This window comes from Equus caballus, chromosome 8, assembly GCF_041296265.1.
Source record: "Equus caballus isolate H_3958 breed thoroughbred chromosome 8, TB-T2T, whole genome shotgun sequence".
NCBI lineage: Eukaryota > Metazoa > Chordata > Mammalia > Perissodactyla > Equidae > Equus > Equus caballus.
This window is the reverse complement of record NC_091691.1, coordinates 2677990-2696024: the sequence shown is the minus strand read 5'-3', so window position 1 is coordinate 2696024 and position 18035 is coordinate 2677990. Positions and strand designations below refer to the sequence as shown.

The window sequence follows — 18035 nt, the reverse complement described above, 5'->3', positions numbered from 1 at the left end:
GTTCCCACGGCAAGCCAAGATGGTGCAAACGCCCCTCCTGCCTGCTGGCCCGCCCACCCGGCCACAGGCGCCCTGGGCTACCCCGTCCCCACGAGCCTGAGGACTTGGCGTCTGCTGCCCCAGAGGAGCGGGAGTGCAGGGTTCCATGGCCCCCAGGGCCACTCCCCGGTTCCCGGCAAAGCTGAGGTAGCCTGGCCCCTCCCCTGGAGCTCAGAAGGACAATGGTCCCAGGACGGGGCCCCTAGTCCCCACTTGGCGTGCCCCTGCCTAGCAGCAGCTCATCCCAGCATCCTGAGAGCCAGAGGATACCGGGGGGGTGTGGGGCTAAACGGGCCAGAGACAGAAGGAGGGGGGACCCAAGTTGCTGTCACTCAGAACCTGGGTTCAAGTCCCAGCTCAGCCGCAGCCTGGCCTGGGGGCAGGGGAGGTGACATGGGGGCTTCCCGGTCTGCTCAAGGAGCAGGCTGACTCAAGAGCACCTGACGTGGGCACTGTAAGACTCTTTGTGTGGGGAGTGCGGACAGGGCATGCGTCCAGCCCTTGGCAGCCAGTGCCCCCCGGATCGGCCACCTCCAGGGCCTGCTGTCCTGAAATGCCATTGTGGGCCTCCAGGGAGTGAGGCTGCCCTTCTGTCTGCATCTCTGCCCCTCCCTTGCTGTGTTTCTGCTTTCCGGCATCCATCTGTGCTACTCCTGTTATGGCAGTGCCTCCTCTCCTGGGGACACTGGCCTGGGCCCTGCCCTGCTCAGGCCTCAGGGTGCCCAGCTGGGAGGCAGCTGGGGGAATGGGGGCCCACTGCAGGCTGACATCCTACCTACACAGTCCCCCACTGCCCCCCAAGCTCTCCCCATGCCCTTTCCAGTTAAGCATTACCCTCCCCAGGTCTCTTTACACCTCCTGGTACAGCAGAGAAACTGAGGCACAGAGGATTGTGCCTGCACAGCCACACAGCCTGCCAGGCCCCCAGTCCAGAGCCCCCGGTCAGCCTGCACTGGAGAGGCTGCTGGGGGGGCTCTGCCGTAGGCCAGTTCCCACAACTGCCCATTGAGGCGGGAGGCTGCAGACACCTCCTCCCGCCCCCACCCACCCCCCACCCCTGCAGTGACATTGTGCAACCAGAAACCAAAGCGCATTCCTGGGCCAGGGCCAGCCCACCCGCATGGAGACAGGGACAGCGGGGTCGGCAGGCTCAGGGGTGGGACGTCCCCCCTCCTCTCCCCAGCCATTGTGGTCAGGCAGAGGTCAGGATACAGGGACCACTGGAACAAAGGCCCAGGAAAGGAACAGACATCATGACTGCCTGGCCGGAGATGTGGCCAGGGAGGACCAGCCAGGAAGGGCTTGAATGTCCTTGTCCAGGGGGTGAGGGTCATGAGCCGATGGGGAGGAAGGAGAGGAGAAATCGGTTTCCCCAGCCCGGCGGGTGCTCTTGGCTGAACCCTACGGGGCCTGCGTAACCAGGTACACGCGGCCCGGGCCCAGGGAGCCTCAGGGTCGGCCCCCACCTCCACGGCAAACGGGCCGCCCCCTCAGGCCTCAGTCTTCTCCTCTGCAAATGGGCCATGGCCTTTCCTATGGGACCGAAGTGAGGGCTAAGGAGGGACTTGCACACCCCACCAGCCCAGCCTCCATCCTGTTGCCTGCGGACCCCAGAGATGCCACCCTCCAGGCCTCAGGGCTCAGACCTGGGGGTCTCTGCAGGCCAAAACCCGTCTCTCTGTGGGCGCTTTGGAAGCCCCAGGTTTTCCCACCTCATGAAAGAGAGCCGAGACCTGGCCTCTCCTGGCCCCTGCGCCCCCTACCCTCAGGGGCCCCACTTGTGCTCACCAGTCAGGGGGAGACCTGGCTGTGGGGCTGGGATCCCCTCCTCAGCACCCCCCACCACCACCACCACCAGCTTTTCCCAGTGCCTCCCTTCCTGTGCTACAGTTGTGTGTAAAGGATGAGCTAGCAGACCCTGAGCGGGCAGGGGCTGGCCCTCAGTGGAAGGGGCAGGATGCTGTGTCAGGCAGGCCCGTAGAGATCCACCCTCTCTGGGCTAAGCTCTCTGGCCGCCCGCCAGCCCCAGGCCTGACCCTCGGGATCTGGGAACCTCTTCCAGTTCTCTTTTCCCTGAGAACTGGGCTTCCTGGAGCTGATCACAGCTTGGGTGTCATGCTGGGTTTGTGTTGGAAAGCCCCCAGGGCCTGGCTCTCACTAACGTATTCCACTCCAGCTTCTTGCCCAATCCCACTCCTCAGACTCAGCTTCACCTCCCGTGTCCTGGGTCGGGTGAGCCTGGATATCCCAAGAAGGTACCGGGGTTCCCAGCATCTGCTGGTCGCCATCTGCCCAAGTACACACCAGGGTCATGGCACCCCCTGGTGGCCAATACTGGGAAGTGCGGCTGGCCAGCCCAGGAAGGGATGGCCTGGCCCCTGGTCCTGGGGTTCAGAGGGAAAGAACAGTGCTCGGCAGGGACCTGCCCTGCGTGTCCCCCTCCTGCCCCACCCACCAGGCTCTGGTGAAAATGCTGAGGTTAACTCCAGCGCCCGAGGTGTAAAAACCTCTGAATCCCGTCTTTGCATCCTTTGCTGCCAGACGACTCCATTTCACACACAGGATGCTAAGGTACAGGGACTGGGAGCTGACTGGCCAAACTGCCCAGAGCCTGGCGCTGCGACCCTTATTTATTGCACTGCTTTGCCACTTACAGGGGAAGCACGTCCCCCAAAGTCCCACTCCTGGCCCCAGTGGGCATCTCTTCCCTGGGTTGCCAGTCAGCCTTCCCCATCCTGGGTACTCAGTAGCCGGCAGGCTCCCCTCCTTTCCTGGAGTCTGAGGCAGCCGCCCAGCCACCAGCCATGCGGACAATGGCCTGCACCACAGCGATGAAGGTGGGAGTCACTGTCGTTTGGTGGTGCCGGCTCTTCAGGGCTGCAACCACCGCCTGGGGGTGGGATGGGAGAGAGAGGCCTCAGTGGGGCCCAAGACACCATCTGAACCACACCTGTGTCGCCTAGTGGCCAGAAAGAGCAAGCTGGGGGCAGCTGGGTCTATTGGGTCTCATTGGAGCAGATGGCCTGGCACTCACTGCATGGGGACTCAAGATGGCCCAGGCAGCAGGCGTGAGGGTCATCTGCCCCAGGCAGAAGACACCAGCCATGGGCCACTCTGTGATGACTCAGGAGATCCAGGCCCTCATCCCAAGACACCTTGTAGCTCCCCACTGTGGCTCGGTTTCCCCGCCCCCGCCCCACCTGGTCAATGTCTCTCTCCAGCGTCGTGGTGTTGGGCAGGAGCTGGTTGTGTAGCCGGGGCTCCTCCACCGCCCGCTTCACATCGTAGCCGAACCACAGGCTGTGGATAATGGCCTAGGGGTGGTGGTGGGGATGGGGTCAGCGTGGCCTGGGGGCAGGGGCTGGGGGCACAGGGGGTGGCACATACCAGCGCGGTGGCCGTGGTGATCTGCGTGCCCCCGGAAGCACCCACCACCATGCGGACCTGGCCGTCCCGGCCCACGATGATCGCCGGGCACATGGAAGAGAGCGGCTGCTTCCCTGTGGCCGGCAGGTGCGCAAAAGGGGACAGAGAGATGGTCAGCTGCCTTTCCGGGACACCAGCCTCCTCCCTGCTCGAGCCCGCCACCCCACACCTGGCTTGATGAAGTTGGCCGGTGAGGGGGGCACCCCAAACTCGTTGGTGATGTTGGGGCTGCTGAAGTCATCCATCTCATCGTTGAACAGGATCCCGCTGACCAGCGATCGCACCTTGGAACCGAAGCTACAAGCGGGCTGGGTCAGGCAGCTGTGCCCGCCCAGCGCCCTCCCACCCAACAACACTCCAGCTTGCTCCCCACGAGGCCTGGGGCAAGCGCTCTACCAAGGTGGGCCCTCAGTTTCCCTCTACGAAAGGGGTTGAGGGAGCCCCCTTCTGGGACACACGGGCAGTCCCTGGCCCACCCAGGCCACCTGGCAGCCCCTACTAGAGGTTGATGGTGCTGGTGGCTGACACGGCGCTGCCGTCCTCCGCAACCACGGACAGGTGGGCGGTACCCCCGCCATCTGGAGTGTAGAACTCAGGCTCATAGTAGGAGGTCGGGTGAGTGGTGTCGTCGGAGATCCGGGCCCGAAGCTGGGCAGCGAAGAACTCAGAGGTCATGTTGTGGATCACCTGCCGAGACCCCAGAGCTGGCCTGAGGAAGTTGGGGGGGGCAGGGAGGGGGCACAGGCTTGTGCGAGCAGCTCTCAGAAAGCCCCCGACCACAGCTCTGACCACAACCTGCCTGCACCCTCAGCCTCACAAGGCCCGTCTGACCCGCTCTCTCCACCGCTGTCTCTGCTGTAACTCTGAATGTCTGCTTCTCCGTCCCCCAAGCCCCACTCTCGCTGCGTGCAGTCATTCATTCATTCAGTGAGCTTGTACTGTGTGCCCAGCCCTGGGGGATCTGCAGGGAACGGACACAGGTCCCTGCCTCATCGCAGGGAAGACAAAGGCAGGCAGGGACAGGCTGGAGAGAACATTCCAGCTAAAGAGGATGGAGAGGAACAGGGTAGGGGATGAAGTGGTTGGGGAGGGCTTCTCGAAGAAGTGACATCTGAAGTGAGCCCTGAATGAGGCCTGGATGGCTAGTGCAAAGGCCCTGAGGTAGGCCTGCGAGTGACAGGCAGACAATGAATGGGGTTAGGAAGAGAGGAGGTTGAAGATCCCAGAGGCGCAGGTCCCATAGGTCCTCACACACCCCGTAAGCACTTTGGCTTGGCTCTGAGCCACACGGCCTTGGGGCAGAGGTGTAAGCACGCCAGTGGGTGTATTCACAGGATCCCTCTGGTGGCCAGTTGGGGCCTTGGGTGGAGCTCAACTGGGAGGCTATGACATCATCCAGGTGAGACAGGATGGTGGCTCACCCAGGGAGGAGAGAAAGAGGAGACAATGGCCCCCAGGTCTTCAGTCCAGAGTGGTTGTTAGCTGGGGAGGTGAACACTGCAGAAGGGGCAGTGCTGGGGACAGTCGGGAACTCAATTTTGGATGGTGCCCCTTGGACACTGAAGAGCCAGCTCAGGTGGGTGGGGGACCCATGCATGTGGGGTTCACGGGCAAGGTCGGGCCGAGGGCTAGATGTGGGGACATTGGCCTCAGGCGCCTGCTTAAAGCCCTGAGCCTGGTCAGAGCCCCAGGGCAGCCAGGCAGACAAAGGAGAGGACAGACGGAGAGAGGAGAGGAGGTGAGGGAGGGGCCGGCAAGTGGGTCCTGGGAGCCGAGCAAAGGAAAGGCCTCCAGAAGTTTCCAGCAATACCCCACGGATTCACTGGCTAATCCAAAGCGAAAATGTTCCGCCTGAATCTCCCAGAGAAACAGAAAGTGAAGCCCAGGATGCAGGAGATTCTGGTGTCAACCGCCCTGGGCTCGAGAGCCAAAGAAGCAGCTGGGGCTCCTGGAGGCAAGGGGCCTGGAGATTCCTAACAGCGCCTGTGAGGCGTGAGCTTCATGGGCCCTGGGCCGAAAAACCCCCAGGACCCCCAGGGTTCCTGACACAGGCATCTAACGGGTCTCACGCCCTTGATGTCAGCGTGTAGGAGTCCCCCTCTGAGGAGACACGGCCTGGAGTCCGGTGTCTGTGACTCACTGCCCACCAGCCCGCAGGAGAGCACGAAGGACAGAGGGATGGAGAGAGGTGGGAGAGGGAGCAAGCGCGGCGCAGCGCCCGTGACGTTCAAAGTAAGAAGCTGAGGCGAGAAGGAGGTCAGGGACTGTGTGACTGCTGAGAGGGCCCAGAGGGAAACTGAGGCTGGGGGGGTGGCCTCGCAGCATTGGCGTGGAGCAAGGCAGGGTGGCTGTGGGAGGGGCTCCAGATGCAGAGTTTGCTGTGAGGGAGCAGAGGACCGGGCAGGCAGGAGGGTTCCGGAGCAACAGCAGCACGTGTTTCTCCAGAATGTTCCACCAGAAAGGGCAGCACGGGAACCCAAGAGGCAGAGCTGCGTTGCAGGACGGGTGTGCTGGGTCAGCGAGGGGGTGAGCAGCAGGGCCGGCCTTAGCCGGGGGGAGGACAGAGGAGGCATGGTACAGTGGCTTCTGTCACCTCAGGGATCCAAGACACCAGGTCACTGGCTGCAGTGAGGAGTAGTGGGGACAGAATGGTCATCGGGAAGGAGAGGAGACCGGGAGGGCATAGGGCTGCTGGATAGCTGGGTCCCTCCTGGGAGGCACAGGTCAGTGTGGGCCTCTGCAGGTCTACCTCAGCATGGGGGGCTCCATGTAGGTAAGGAGGGATGTGATGGGCATGGCAGCGGAGGCCCAGCCTGGAGCTGGGGCACCTGGTGGTGAGTGGGTTGGAAGGTACAGGACCTGGGTAGGGATCTGGGAAGCTCCTGGGTGTGACCAGGAGGCAGGTGGCCAAGGCATCTGCCCACCTGGAACGCTGGTCCTCTCCCCTCACCCATCCCTCTCATCACCCCCGAGGGCTGCAAATCCCTGTGCGTTTCTCACCTCAGCACTGACCACTCCAGAACCCTCCAGGCCAAATGTACAGCATGTGCAAAGGCCCTGAGGTGGGAGTGTGGCCAGACAGGGGTGGGGGCACTAATAACTCATTGCCAAGTCTGTCACACTGTAAGCAAAGTGGGGCAGAGGCCAGGACTTGGAGTCACCAGTCCATCCCCGCATATAGTAGGACCACCACTGAAGTTGGTAGTAGGAATGAATTAATAAAGCATGCATGAGACTGGGGTGGCCCTAAGGAGTCCTCCTGGCACCTCCACAGCAGGCCCCCTGCCCATCTTAGGCCAGCCCCTGTCCCTCACCTGGGTCACATTGACAAACTTGGGGTCCCCGAGCAGGGTCCTCTTGGCGTAGGCGAACCGGAAGGCCTCCACGATGCGGTGATAGGTCAGGCCCTTCCTCTCAGGGGTCTCCACGCTCTCCCGGGAGAAGTTGTACCCTGGTTGGGCAGAGCCAGATGCACCTTGGCAGCCCCAGGGCCCTTAGGACAGCCCAGCTCAGCCAAGACAACTGGGTGCCCCCGGGATGGGCTCACACCTCCCTGGACCCTGACCCACCTTGAGAAGGGTGACACTTAATAACCAACAGCAGTGGCGGCTTAGGAGGCAGGTAAGGGTGGAATGAGGCAAGGGCCTGGGCCTCACATGTCCAACCAGAAGGCTACTCAGTCCACGCGGTCACAGATGATGGCTTAGACTGACCAGAAGCACCCTTTGGACCAGCCCCCCCAGCCGTGAACTTCTGGCATTGGGTGCCTGGGGCAAACCAGCTCCTCACCCCTGCAGCTTTGCACGGGCTGTTCCCACCCCTTGGACTCTGCTCACACCTCTCCCTGCCAACCACTCCTCCTCCTCCAGCCCTGAGCCTGCCCCTCCAGGGTCGCTTGGCACTGCCCCCCACAGGGCCGCGGTGGGACCGCGCACCTTTGAGGATGTTGAGGATGAGGGCCAGCACCGGTCCACTGAGCGGGGCGCTGGGCATGTAGAGCTGGGCGTCCCCAAGGCTGATGCTCAGCGGCTGCTCGATCAGCTCCGCACGGTAGTTGTTCAGGTCCTCGGCTGTCACGATGCCCCCTGCAACGGGACAGCAAATGGTGCAGGGGTGGGAGGCAGACACAAGGATGGGGCTGCACTATTAGGGGCTGGGGATCTGGGAGCCCTGCCGGCCCTGCTCTCAGCCCCTCTGTCCTGCCGACAGTGCCACCTACCCACGGCCAGGCCCAGGCCATCTGCTGTCGACCTGCTTGCCCCCCTGGCCTCCCAGCATGCCACTGCTCTTGGCGGCCAGAGGGTCTTCTCCAAGTGGAAAACACCTGCTTCCGTCTCCCCCTGCTCAGTGCCCTCTTTCCGTGACTAATGGGTGAGTGGAAGTGGGCTCTTAATTCTCCAGGGAAATGCTCCAGACAGACAGCGTATTTACAGGCTAATTTCCAGTGTCAAGATCCTAATCACCCTCCTCTGTGATACGCAGACAAAAATACCATGAAGAAGGCCACAGCTTGGGGAGGGAGGGGCAGCATCAGGCTCCCCGGCCCCAGTCCATCAGAATCTGTCCCACAAGGGCCCGACCGCAGGCCCCTGCCTGCAGCCCCTGCCATGCCTCCTCACCAAGTCCCGCCTCATTCCCATGACCCTCACCGAGAATTAAAACCCTCTCTCCAGGCCTTAGCTTGTTCCCTCCGCCAGGAACGCCCTTTCTCTCTCTGCCTACAAAGTCCAACCTCATCTGCAGCTTAGGGCCACCTCCTCCAGGAAGTCCTCCCCTCCCAGGTCTGCACTTCATTGCTTCCACTGCCCCAGTTCCTGCCTCTGCCTCCATTCACCCCCTGGGGGCTCTGACCTAACCAGGAGCTGTGGATCCACACAGCCTGTCACTGACTGCAACACATCTGTGACCCTCCTCTGCCAGGCGCTCCCTGAGGGCCCGGTGCCCAGCCCAGGCAGGACTGGAGGACCTTGCCCGAGGCCCCCAGGGTCATCTGCTCACCAGTCGCCTGGATGTCCTTGACGATCTGGGCTGTGAGGCTCCCGTTGTAGAAGGCCTTGGCGCCCTCCGAGGCCAGCGTCTGGTACGTGTCGGCCAGCCGCGACATGGTCACTTTGTCCCCTTCCTGCAGCACTTTTCCATTGCGGCAGAATACCTCGCTGGGGCAGAGCAGGCTCCCGTGAGGCAGGCAGGTGGGGCGGGCTGGGCCAGACCACCCCCACCCCCGACACAAGGAGATGAGAACAAAGGGCGCTCGGCACCTGTCCACAGGTGGGTGGCCCTGTCACTCAGGGCTCGTCCTCCCCGTGTCCAGCCCATGCCTCCTAGAGTCCCCTGCCACTCAGGACACACAGGCTCAGAATGTGTCTGCACACAGGTGGGAAGGGGTTTGTGCCTTCTCGACCCCATCTCCACCAGCACAGGTTCCTGAAGCACTGAGCCAGCCACTCACGGCGGCAGGGACATTGGCCCCTCTGCCCAGCCTGTGCCCCAGGGCAGGCCAACGCCCACAGACTCACCACAGCGCGGGCTGTCCCTCAATCGCAGCCTGACTTTTCGCCAGGGCTGCCGCCAAGCCCTTCCCCACAGGGAAGCCCTCGCGGGCCAGCTGGATGCTGGGCTGGAAGAGGCGGGCCCAGGGCAGCCGCCCGTGCCGCTGGTGCGCCAGCTCATAGCCTCGGATCTCACCGGGAACCGCCACCGACAGCCCCCCTGCAGAGGGAGAGGGACGCGGTGAGTGGCTCCAGGCAGGGGACATCAGGAGAGATGCTGTCCCGGGCAGCACCCCAGGCACAGTCCCCAGATGGTACTAGTGAGGCTCAGGAAAGAAACGGAGTTTTGAGGCCATATGTGGACTCAGCAGGCAGCAGTGCAGCTCGGCTGGGGATGCTGACAAGGGCGCAGGAGGGAGAGGAGGCAGCGCACATGCTGGGTTCTGCTGTTCCCAGACTCAGACGTCTGTCTCTGCAGGGGCCGCCATGTCTGAAATCCTGTGCTAGGCTCTCAGTTGCACGACAAGACTATGAGGAAGCTGGACCCCTACCGTCTCAGTCTGAGCCTCCCGGGCCAAGGCTCTCATCCCCTGAGATGCCAGGGTTCCACCAGAACCTGCCAACGTCCCCAGTGCAAGCCAGGCCACTCTCAACGCTGGGCCGGGCCCTTCCTCTCTTCTACTGTCCCGGAACCCAGACTGAGCCCAAATCCCTGCCCCACAGCACTCTCTGGGCCTCAGTTTCCCCATCTGACCATAAGGAGTTTTGCCTTCCAGCTCTGACCTTCGAGGAGCCCATGACTCCACTGCAAACAGACCCCTGGGTCCCGGTTCCCCGCGGTCCCCTCCCAGGCACCCTCCTGTTTTCTCCTCTGAGACGACCGGGGCCTTTTTGGCCACCCTCCGGCTGCCTCTTCCACCCTAAAGTTGGGCACGCGGTCCTGAGAGCCAGTTGTTACGATTCCCGCACATCTCAGGAGGGCTCACGCCCAGCACACAAGTCCCCCCACCCTGAGTAAACGCCACACTCACCGCGGGCCAACCCGGCTCTCACGCCACTCTGCTCGCCAGCGTCACCAGTGACCCCCACGCTGCCAGGCCAGGGTCCCTTCTCCACTTCGCCTCCCCTGCCCCATTGCTGTCTCCTCCCAGGCCACCTCTGCGTCACGCCTGCCTGGCTCTCCTTACGTCCTCTCTGCTGTGTCCACACTCACTCTCTTGGTGACCTCCTCCAGATCAGCACGTCCATTTACGTGCTGGAGACCCCCAAATTACTCTCTGGCCTGGCCTGCTCCCCTGTTGGCCAGATCTGAGGATGTACCTGCCTGCTCAAAAACGGCACCCCAAACTTAACACACCCAGGGCCCAACTCCCGACTGTCACCCAAACCCCCTCCCCCGCAGCCTTGCTGGTCTCTGTTAGGGCCACCCTGTCCTTCTAGGTGCAGACCTAAAACCCGGGGGGCATCTGGGACCCCCAGCACTCATGTCACACCCAATCCGTCAGCAAATCTGAGGCTTTGCCTTCTGAATGTGTTCAGCACAGCCACCAACCGCCAACCTCCTGACAGATGGCCTGATGGCAGGCAGCTTGCTCTCCTGCCCTCTGAAGCAGCCCGAGGGTCCGATCAGACACAGGCCGGGCCCGTCCCTCCCACTCACACACTCCAGGGGCCCCCTCCTCCTTTAGACAAGAGGCAGGGTCTTCACGATGACCCACAAGCTCCAACACGGCCTGGGCCGTTCCCTCTGACCCTGTGTCACTCATTGCCATCTCACTGGCTCCCACAGGGCTCTGTCCCTGCCCTTCCTGCCTGGGTCACTCGCTCTTCCCCCAGACAGGCTCCCCCCACCCAACCCCTGCCTGTGGGTCTCTGCTCAGATGCCCCTCTGGCCCAGGCCACCCTCGAGAAACCCGGGTGCCCTTCCCGCCTCCGCGTTCCCGGCAGCAGGCGGCGCGCTCGTGCTGGCTCAGCCGCTCTCCTCCCCACCTGGAATGCCCCGGCCTGACTAGACCCGATTTCATCTGTTGCCTTCATTTTGTACCCTAGCTTGGGGAACAGCCGTGGCACTGTAGACGGTGCCTAACGAGTCCTGCTTAAATAAATGAATTCCAAGCATCCACAAGATTCCGGCAATCTCACACTCCAAATGATTTCATTTCCACACATTCTGAGTTTCCCAACAAGTGCAAAAATTCAAAGCCTCTGTATGTTGGAGAGGACTCCAGAGGGGCTGCTCACAGGGCCGCGCCCAGAGCCCCAGCTTGAGGGGCAGAGCCCGCAGCAGGGGATCAGACACGCTATGGCCTCTGGGCCCCGCCCCTCCTCCCCTCCAGCCTCCCATCCTGTGATCCATTTGGGGGTCCATGGAGCGGCACCTCCTGGTGGCCACGGGCTCCCTTCAGCCTCCTCTCTGCCTATGGCAGGGTTAGAACAGAGAGAATGTGCCATAATCCAAGGAGCTATCCCACAGGTGAACGAATGAATGAATGATTCGGACGTCTGTTTAGACAGCCTGGGTTCCATCCCAGCTTCACCACCATGCAGCTGTGTGACCTCAGCTGGTCTGTATGACCTCTCTGGGCCTTAACATCCCCACCTGTAAAATGGGAATTAATACAGTGCTCTGCCACCACTCATACAGAGAGGATTCAAGGGGCTCGTTGGTGAAAAGGGCTGAGCAGAGGGCTGGCTCCAGTGACCCGGGGATGTGCAAGTTGTTGTAATAATTCTCTTCATGTACCAGCACAGGGGGGCCCTGGAGGGGCCTGAGCGGAAATAACAGAAGCTCCATCCCTTTATTCTCCATGAGGATGGTCTTGACCACTCATTGTGGGAGGGGCTTACGGGGCCAGGAAGGGACGGGAGGGCTGGGCATCAGCGACTGCAGAGCTGTGCCTGACCCCGGACAGGGGCATGCTCATGCCTTCCTCGGACCCACCCCAGCTCTGAGTCCACACCCTGAGCTTCTGCCTCACCTTGCTGTGACTGCTCCGAGCTGTTGAACATGCTGGCAAAGGCCCGCCCAGGGGCCACCTCTCGGGCATTGATGATCTCAGCTTTTCCTGGAAGGAGAAGCAGTGGGCAGGCCCGACCAACACCAGCCCCTCCCGCTGCCTGAGCCCGGGGCCCACCCAGCTGTGCCCCAGCCCAAGTGCCCGCCGGGCGCCCCCAGCCACTCCCCTCGCACTCCCGCTGCCGGCTGGCACTCACGCGTGCTGCTGTTGTAGATGGTGAGGAACAGGCCGCCCCCGATGCCCATGCTGTGGGCGTTCATGAGCCCCACGCACAGCAGGGCCGCAATGGCAGCGTCCACCGCCGAGCCGCCCTCTTGCAGCACATCCCTGCCCGTGGCATGTGGGGGCGGTGACAATCTGTGGGCTCCCCACCACCCACGCGCACCCTACCCAAAGGAGGACGCAAGAGGAGTCCGTAGGGGTTTTGTTTTATAAATGTAACTCTAAAACCGATGGGCTTATATTTTCCTCATTTTCAAGCAAACAGACATACATGACTTTTATAATTGAAAAAAAATTGTTACTTTTTATTAATAATATTTTTTTCTGTTTAAGTCTTTAAGTGGGAACTGATGTTTGTATATAACATGAGCCAGGAGTCTAAAATAGCATCAAACGGCAGAGTTTATCCAAAGAGACAGGCACCCTTAGAACCAAGGGAAGGGGTCCCCCTGGGGCTGGGAGACCCGCGCCTGCTCTCGGGGTCAGTGTCCCCTTCTCCACTGACCAGAGGCTGCTGAGAAGGTCCGAGGAAAGGTCAAGACTTGTCCAGGCAGCCCGCTTATAGGTGAGAGAACTGTCTCGGAGAGGGGAGAGTATGGCCCTGGTCTGCTTATGGTTGCTGTCCTCCAGGGTCTGTGTCTGCACTCACCTCCCGATCTCCGAGCAGTGCTTGGCGTCCGCCGCCACGGCTGCCCTGGCGTACACGTGGGTGGGTGGCCTGGAGGAGGAGGGCAGCCAGAGGCAGAGGCCGACGATGAGGAGCACCAGGGCCGCAGACAGCAGGGCCAGTACCAGGTACCGCTTCTTCATGGCTCTGTGGGCACGAGGCAGGAGCAGGGTCAGGGGACTGCCACTTGCCTGGCCTTGCACACATCCTGACCCCCACCCCTACAGGGCACAGCCTCAGAAATCTGTCCCTGTCTCCCTCCAGCCGCCCAGAACACATGCGGGCTGGCCAACCTCCTGACCTTCGCTCAGGCCATTCCCTTCGCCAGAAGTCCCTCGCCCCATCTCTGCCTCCCCCAGTCCTCCCTGCTTATCCTCGGGGCCCCATCCCTGTAAGGATCCCATCTCCAGCAGGGACCCCTCCCGGGAGCCCCCAGATTTCAGGTGTCCCTGCTTCTGCAGGGAGGTGTCTGTCTCCTCACAGTGGCCGAGCCCTCCACGGCCCAGCAAGGAGTCCAGGAGGGACAAGCTGGGCTTGGGTCTTTCTGTGGCCCCCACCTCAGCCCAGAGCCCGGCACTGTCCATGCGTCCCCCAGAGCGGCCTGCCGCAGAGCATGGGGTTCAGCCTCCACAGTGCCCTCAAAAGGGGCACCCACAGTCTCCTGATGTCCTCAGCGCAGCCGCCGCAGGGCAGGGGCCTACCTTCCTCAGCAGACAGGAGGGGCACCTTGCCTGGGGAGGTGGTCACACGAGCTGCGAGGGTTTGCCTGAAACGGCTGGCGAAACAACTGGGTCTCCCTCACGCTCTGCAGGAGCCCGTGGCCACAGAACCCGCTCCAGAGAGACACCCCGGCCACGCAGCCTCCTCGTCCTCCTGAAAATCCAGACAGTGTCCCTGAGGCAGCCTGCGCCCGGCCCTCCCCAGGGAGCTCTGCAAGGCTTCCCTGCCTCCAGGGGAACTCTGAAGCCAAGAGGGGGCTGTTCGCTCCCAGGTTGGCGTGAATTCTCCCAGCCTTGCTCCCAGGCACAGCTGGGAGACAGTGTGCACAGAGCAGGGAAGGGACGGCGGGGGACTCCTGCGCTAGGCCGGCGTTCGCTGGTGAGCACGTCGTGTGAGGACGGGGTGAAGCCCACACGCATGCCAGGAGCAGAAGAGCCAGCCTGCCCCATCTGAGCCCAGATCCACCCCTCACCTGCCTGCTGCGGGGCCTCGGACGAGTCAACCAACCACGTGTCCAGTGGGCGTGCCAGAGGCGCCCCGCTCAGGGTGGCGGGAAGATAAGCAGACTGGAAGATATGAAGCGCTAGGTAATTGCTGGCTGCATTGGGCTACGCTGGGGGAAGCCCTGGAGGCCTGCGCGGAGGAGGGAAGCCTATCAGCCTCTTGCTCACTGTTTATTTCCCTGTTGACACCCTTCCAAGACATGCAGGGAAGGACAGCAGTGACTCTTGGGGTCCCTGTGGCGGTGACAGCAGGCAAGGGGTATGAGGCCAACAAGGAAGGAGAGGTGTGGCGACAGAAGCAGGGATCCCCTCTCCCAGACTCAGTACCCTCTAAAGGATGGATGTTTGCTGGTGAGCCCCAGGCTGGGACCCTTCTGGCTTGCCATGTCCTTTTCAGAGGGTCTTAACTCCAGGGGCCAGACACAGTGCCCCAGAGGTGGTCTAGGTATGGAGTCCCATGGTGGGGGGTGGGGGCACAGACGCCAGCATGGAAGGGCTTTCTCCTCTCGGGGCTCAGCAGGTGGTCATGATGCAGGTCACTACCCCATTCCCCATGTAGGATCAAAGCCAGTCCCTACTCTCCCCCTTGACCACCTTGACTGAATCCAGGTACCACTCTTTCCGGCTGGACTCCCGCACTGCAAGGAGTTCCCCCTCCCACCAGCAAGGCATCCTCTGCTCTTCAGTCCTCCACAAAGCAGCCAGAGGGCTCTCTCCAAAGTGCCAACTAGGCCCTGCGCCCCGCCCCACTGCCCTCAGGATAGTCCGTGCCCTCCGTCCCCTGCCAGGCCTGACAGCCCTCGGGGCACACCCTGGGCCCTGGCAGGGAGGCTGGGTTCCTGCGTTAAGAGCGCCGTGGCCAAGTGATTAAGTTCACAAGCTCTGCTTCAGCAGCCCAGGCTTTCACTGGTTCGGATCCTGGGCACGGACATGGCACCTGCTGAGGTTGCCTCTCACATGCCACAGTTAGAAGGACCCACAGCTAAAATATACAACTATGTACTGGGGGGCGTTGGGGAGAAGAAGTAAAAATAGAAACAATTTAAAAAAAAAAGAGTTCCTGATGGAGACAGCTGTGCCAGGAGGTCTGAGGGACCCCAGGAGCTGGACTGGCAACGGACGGCATCTGTTCTGGACACAGAACTTTCCCATCACACGCGACAGGGGGCGGGGTGGACAGAGCAGGGGCAGGTGACCTCCTCCCCAACATAGACGCAGCCACACTCGCCAAGGAGGTACTCGAGTCCTGCCCCCTGGGCAAGGCCACACTGGCACCTTGGGGCATAGCCTCAGTTCTCTCAGGCTTGGGGCAGCCAGTGGAGCCCCTCTTCAGGGATCTCCTCTCTCCCCTCAGACTCCTGGGATGAGCCAGCCATGGCCTCCTGAGGTCTGGGTTCCAGCCTCCTCTGTCCATCGGTCCACCCGTGGGCCCAAGTGGGCTCCCCGAGGGGCAGGGGGAACCGGCGAGGCCAAGAAGAGTGGGGGGGGGGTGGGCACTGACCCCCATCTCCTCCTCCCTGGGCAAGGCAGCAGGGAGGCCTGGCCCCACACCCCCCGAGGCAGATGTCCCCAGCCCTGCGGAAGACACCCTGCTGGAGGATTGGGCTTCCGTTTCCCACCCACCCCCCACCCCCACCTCACAGTTTTTTCAAAGACTCGCTAAAACATTGTCCAAGCCCAGAGGCCTGGCTCTCACCCAAATCGGTGAGGGGAAACTGAGGCCAGAGTACGGGTCGGGCTCAGCGCTTGGCCTCAAACCCCACTCCTTGTGACCCTGGTGGGCTTACCTGAGGCCGGGAGCAGTGGAGGCCCAGGAGAGCCCCTGTTCCTCAGAAGACAGCTCTGGGCTGGGGCACTGGCCGGGAGGAGGAGGCAGAAGTGTCTGCCTGGGAAAGTCTCAGCCGCAGGGCCGGCTGGGCCTCCGTGAGGAGCTGCCCGGAGCCACGCCTCGGCCCCTGCAGAGCTCCTCAGGGGGCCTCAGCACTAGGATTGGGATCTGGGGGTGGGGACCTCCAAGGAGGAGCAGAGGCAGGAAAGGGGCAAGAGGAACTCACGTGCTCACCCGGTCCCAAGGGGCAAGAGGCCGGCGGGGCGCCCCGTCGAAGGCGTCTGAGCGGGGTAGGAGGAGGCAGTCCTCTGAGAGAGGTCCAGCCTGACAGGGAGGACGGCCAGATGCTGATGTCACTACAGCACGGAAGTGCCGTGTTCGGCCTGTCAGCAGGTGATTAAAGTTCACATAGACCTGGGAGGGCCCTGGGCGGGTGGTGGGAGGGGCCGTGACAGCAGTGACCCTTGGGGTCCCCGTGGCAGTGGCAGCAGACAAGGAGTGTGGCCCCAACAGTGAAAGAGAGCTGTGGTGACAGAGCAGGTGGGCCCCCTCTCCTGGACTCAGTTCCCTCCAAAGGGTAGTCTGCTGGCGAGCCCCTCAGGTGAGATGCAGGCTGGGGACCCCACTGGCTCGCCCTGTTCCTGCTCAGAGCATCTGAACCCCAGGGCCACCCCAGTGTCCCAGAGATGGTTCCTGAGGCAGTGGAGCAGGAGGGCTGCCGGCACCAGACCAGAACCCAGATCTGAGAGGCCTCACCTCACCCCACAGCCAGATGCCCAGGACGCCTCGCTGGAACACAGCCTGGGGCTGCACGCCCAGACTGGTTCTACCGCCGATCCAGGAATGTTAGTTCCCCAGGCCCAAGGAACCACCTGAACAGCCTGGAACGGCAGGGCCCAGAGAGGGCCAGAGCTGGTCCAAACTTACACAGCCCAGCAGTGCCATCCCAGCCACCCTGAACCTGCCCCCGAGTTGCTGCATGTCCCTGACCAGCCGGCCAAGGAGGTCCCAAGTCAGAAGCAGTTGCAGGCTCAGCCCAGGGGACCTTGAACACTGCTCTCCATTCCCCCTTAGCCTTTATCTGCCAAGGACAAGGAGTCCTTCCTGGTCATGGCTCCCTCCACTGCTCCCTGGCCAGCTGTGTCGGGGCCCCCTGGGAGCCCCCCACTCCCCGTCTGTAACACCTAACCCACAGCCACCCTGCGAGGCTGCGCCATCTGATAGATAGAAGGAGACACAGAGCCACCCAGATAGTGCTGCCCACACTGGCCTTGTCCTGTCACCCACTGCCCCTGAGCAGGCTCAGGATGAAACTCACCAAATGCACTCCTGTGAAATCCTCAATAGCCCCCATGTGGGGTGCTACGACTGAGCTCTTCCCCTGGATATTGCCCCCTAACCCCCGCAGACCCAGGTGACTGGGAAGATGAGCAGTGCAGGAGCCAGGAACCAGCAGGGGGTTTGGCCCTGCCTGAGTGGCTGCATTGCAGGGCAGTCGGCTGGGAGGGGTCTGCAGTGGAGAGCCACAGGGCTCTGTCCCCAGCCTGAGCCTGCTCTGCAGTTTTCTCCCTGCCTGGAATGGCAAGAGGCACAGTGGTATCAGCAGCAGCGTGAAGACAGGAAGCCTGTCTGAGTGGTCAGAGCACGGCCCAGACCCCACAGGTGACCCCAGCAGGAAAACCCTGGGAAGGGATAAGTTAGAGGACAGAGAGCTGCCTTTGATGGGGCACAGATGCAGCCTAGAAGCACCTGCAGGTTCCAGGGAGGGGAGACAGGAAAGAAGGTGTCTCAACAAAGGCTGTGTCAACAGAGGCATGAGTACAGAACAAAGAAGGCCCTTCCTCACATTTCAAAAGGGTCAGTTTCTGTCCCAGTCAGCCCCAAACCCCCTTCATGCAGAGAGGGGAACTGGGGGCAGTGGGTCTGCCCAGGAAAGGTCATCCCAGGAAAGGCTACAGGAGTGGGGTTGGAGGTCTTCTCCAGACCCCATGGCTCCTGTCCTAGGCACAACAGGTGGTGAGCTCCCTGTCCCCAGGAATGTGCAAGCCTCATCCACCAGAGATACTGACTCTGCCAACAGCATCACCCCCTCCTAACACACACACACAAACACTCACACACAAG

General features: G+C 62.1%; 1 protein-coding gene across 40 annotated transcripts in view; it reads right to left on the bottom strand.

Annotated features, from left to right (window-relative positions):
- Positions 1-2611: 2611 nt before the first annotated feature.
- GGT1 (gamma-glutamyltransferase 1) overlaps positions 2612-18035 on the bottom strand; it is a 33039-nt gene continuing 17615 nt past the window's right edge. For 7 of the 40 annotated variants that reach the window (XM_001914778.5, XM_014742088.3, XM_023646713.2 and 4 more), the window contains exons 2-14: positions 13562-13733; positions 12843-13007; positions 12168-12298; positions 11933-12019; positions 8982-9174; positions 8464-8621; positions 7401-7550; positions 6780-6916; positions 3965-4152; positions 3635-3762; positions 3427-3539; positions 3240-3353; positions 2612-2929 (exon numbers count right to left, since the gene is read on the bottom strand). In XM_001914778.5, coding sequence (XP_001914813.3) covers positions 2783-2929; positions 3240-3353; positions 3427-3539; positions 3635-3762; positions 3965-4152; positions 6780-6916; positions 7401-7550; positions 8464-8621; positions 8982-9174; positions 11933-12019; positions 12168-12298; positions 12843-13003 — 1707 coding nt within the window. In that variant the 5' untranslated portion in view covers positions 13004-13007; positions 13562-13733 and the 3' untranslated portion in view covers positions 2612-2782. Of the gene's footprint in view, positions 2930-3239; positions 3354-3426; positions 3540-3634; positions 3763-3964; positions 4175-6779; positions 6917-7400; positions 7551-8463; positions 8622-8981; positions 9175-11932; positions 12020-12167; positions 12299-12842; positions 13008-13561; positions 13734-14052; positions 14214-15870; positions 16295-16667; positions 16793-18035 lie in introns of those variants that run through there. The other 33 variants (XM_014742079.3, XM_023646706.2, XM_014742078.3 and 30 more) reach the window with 23 other exon arrangements.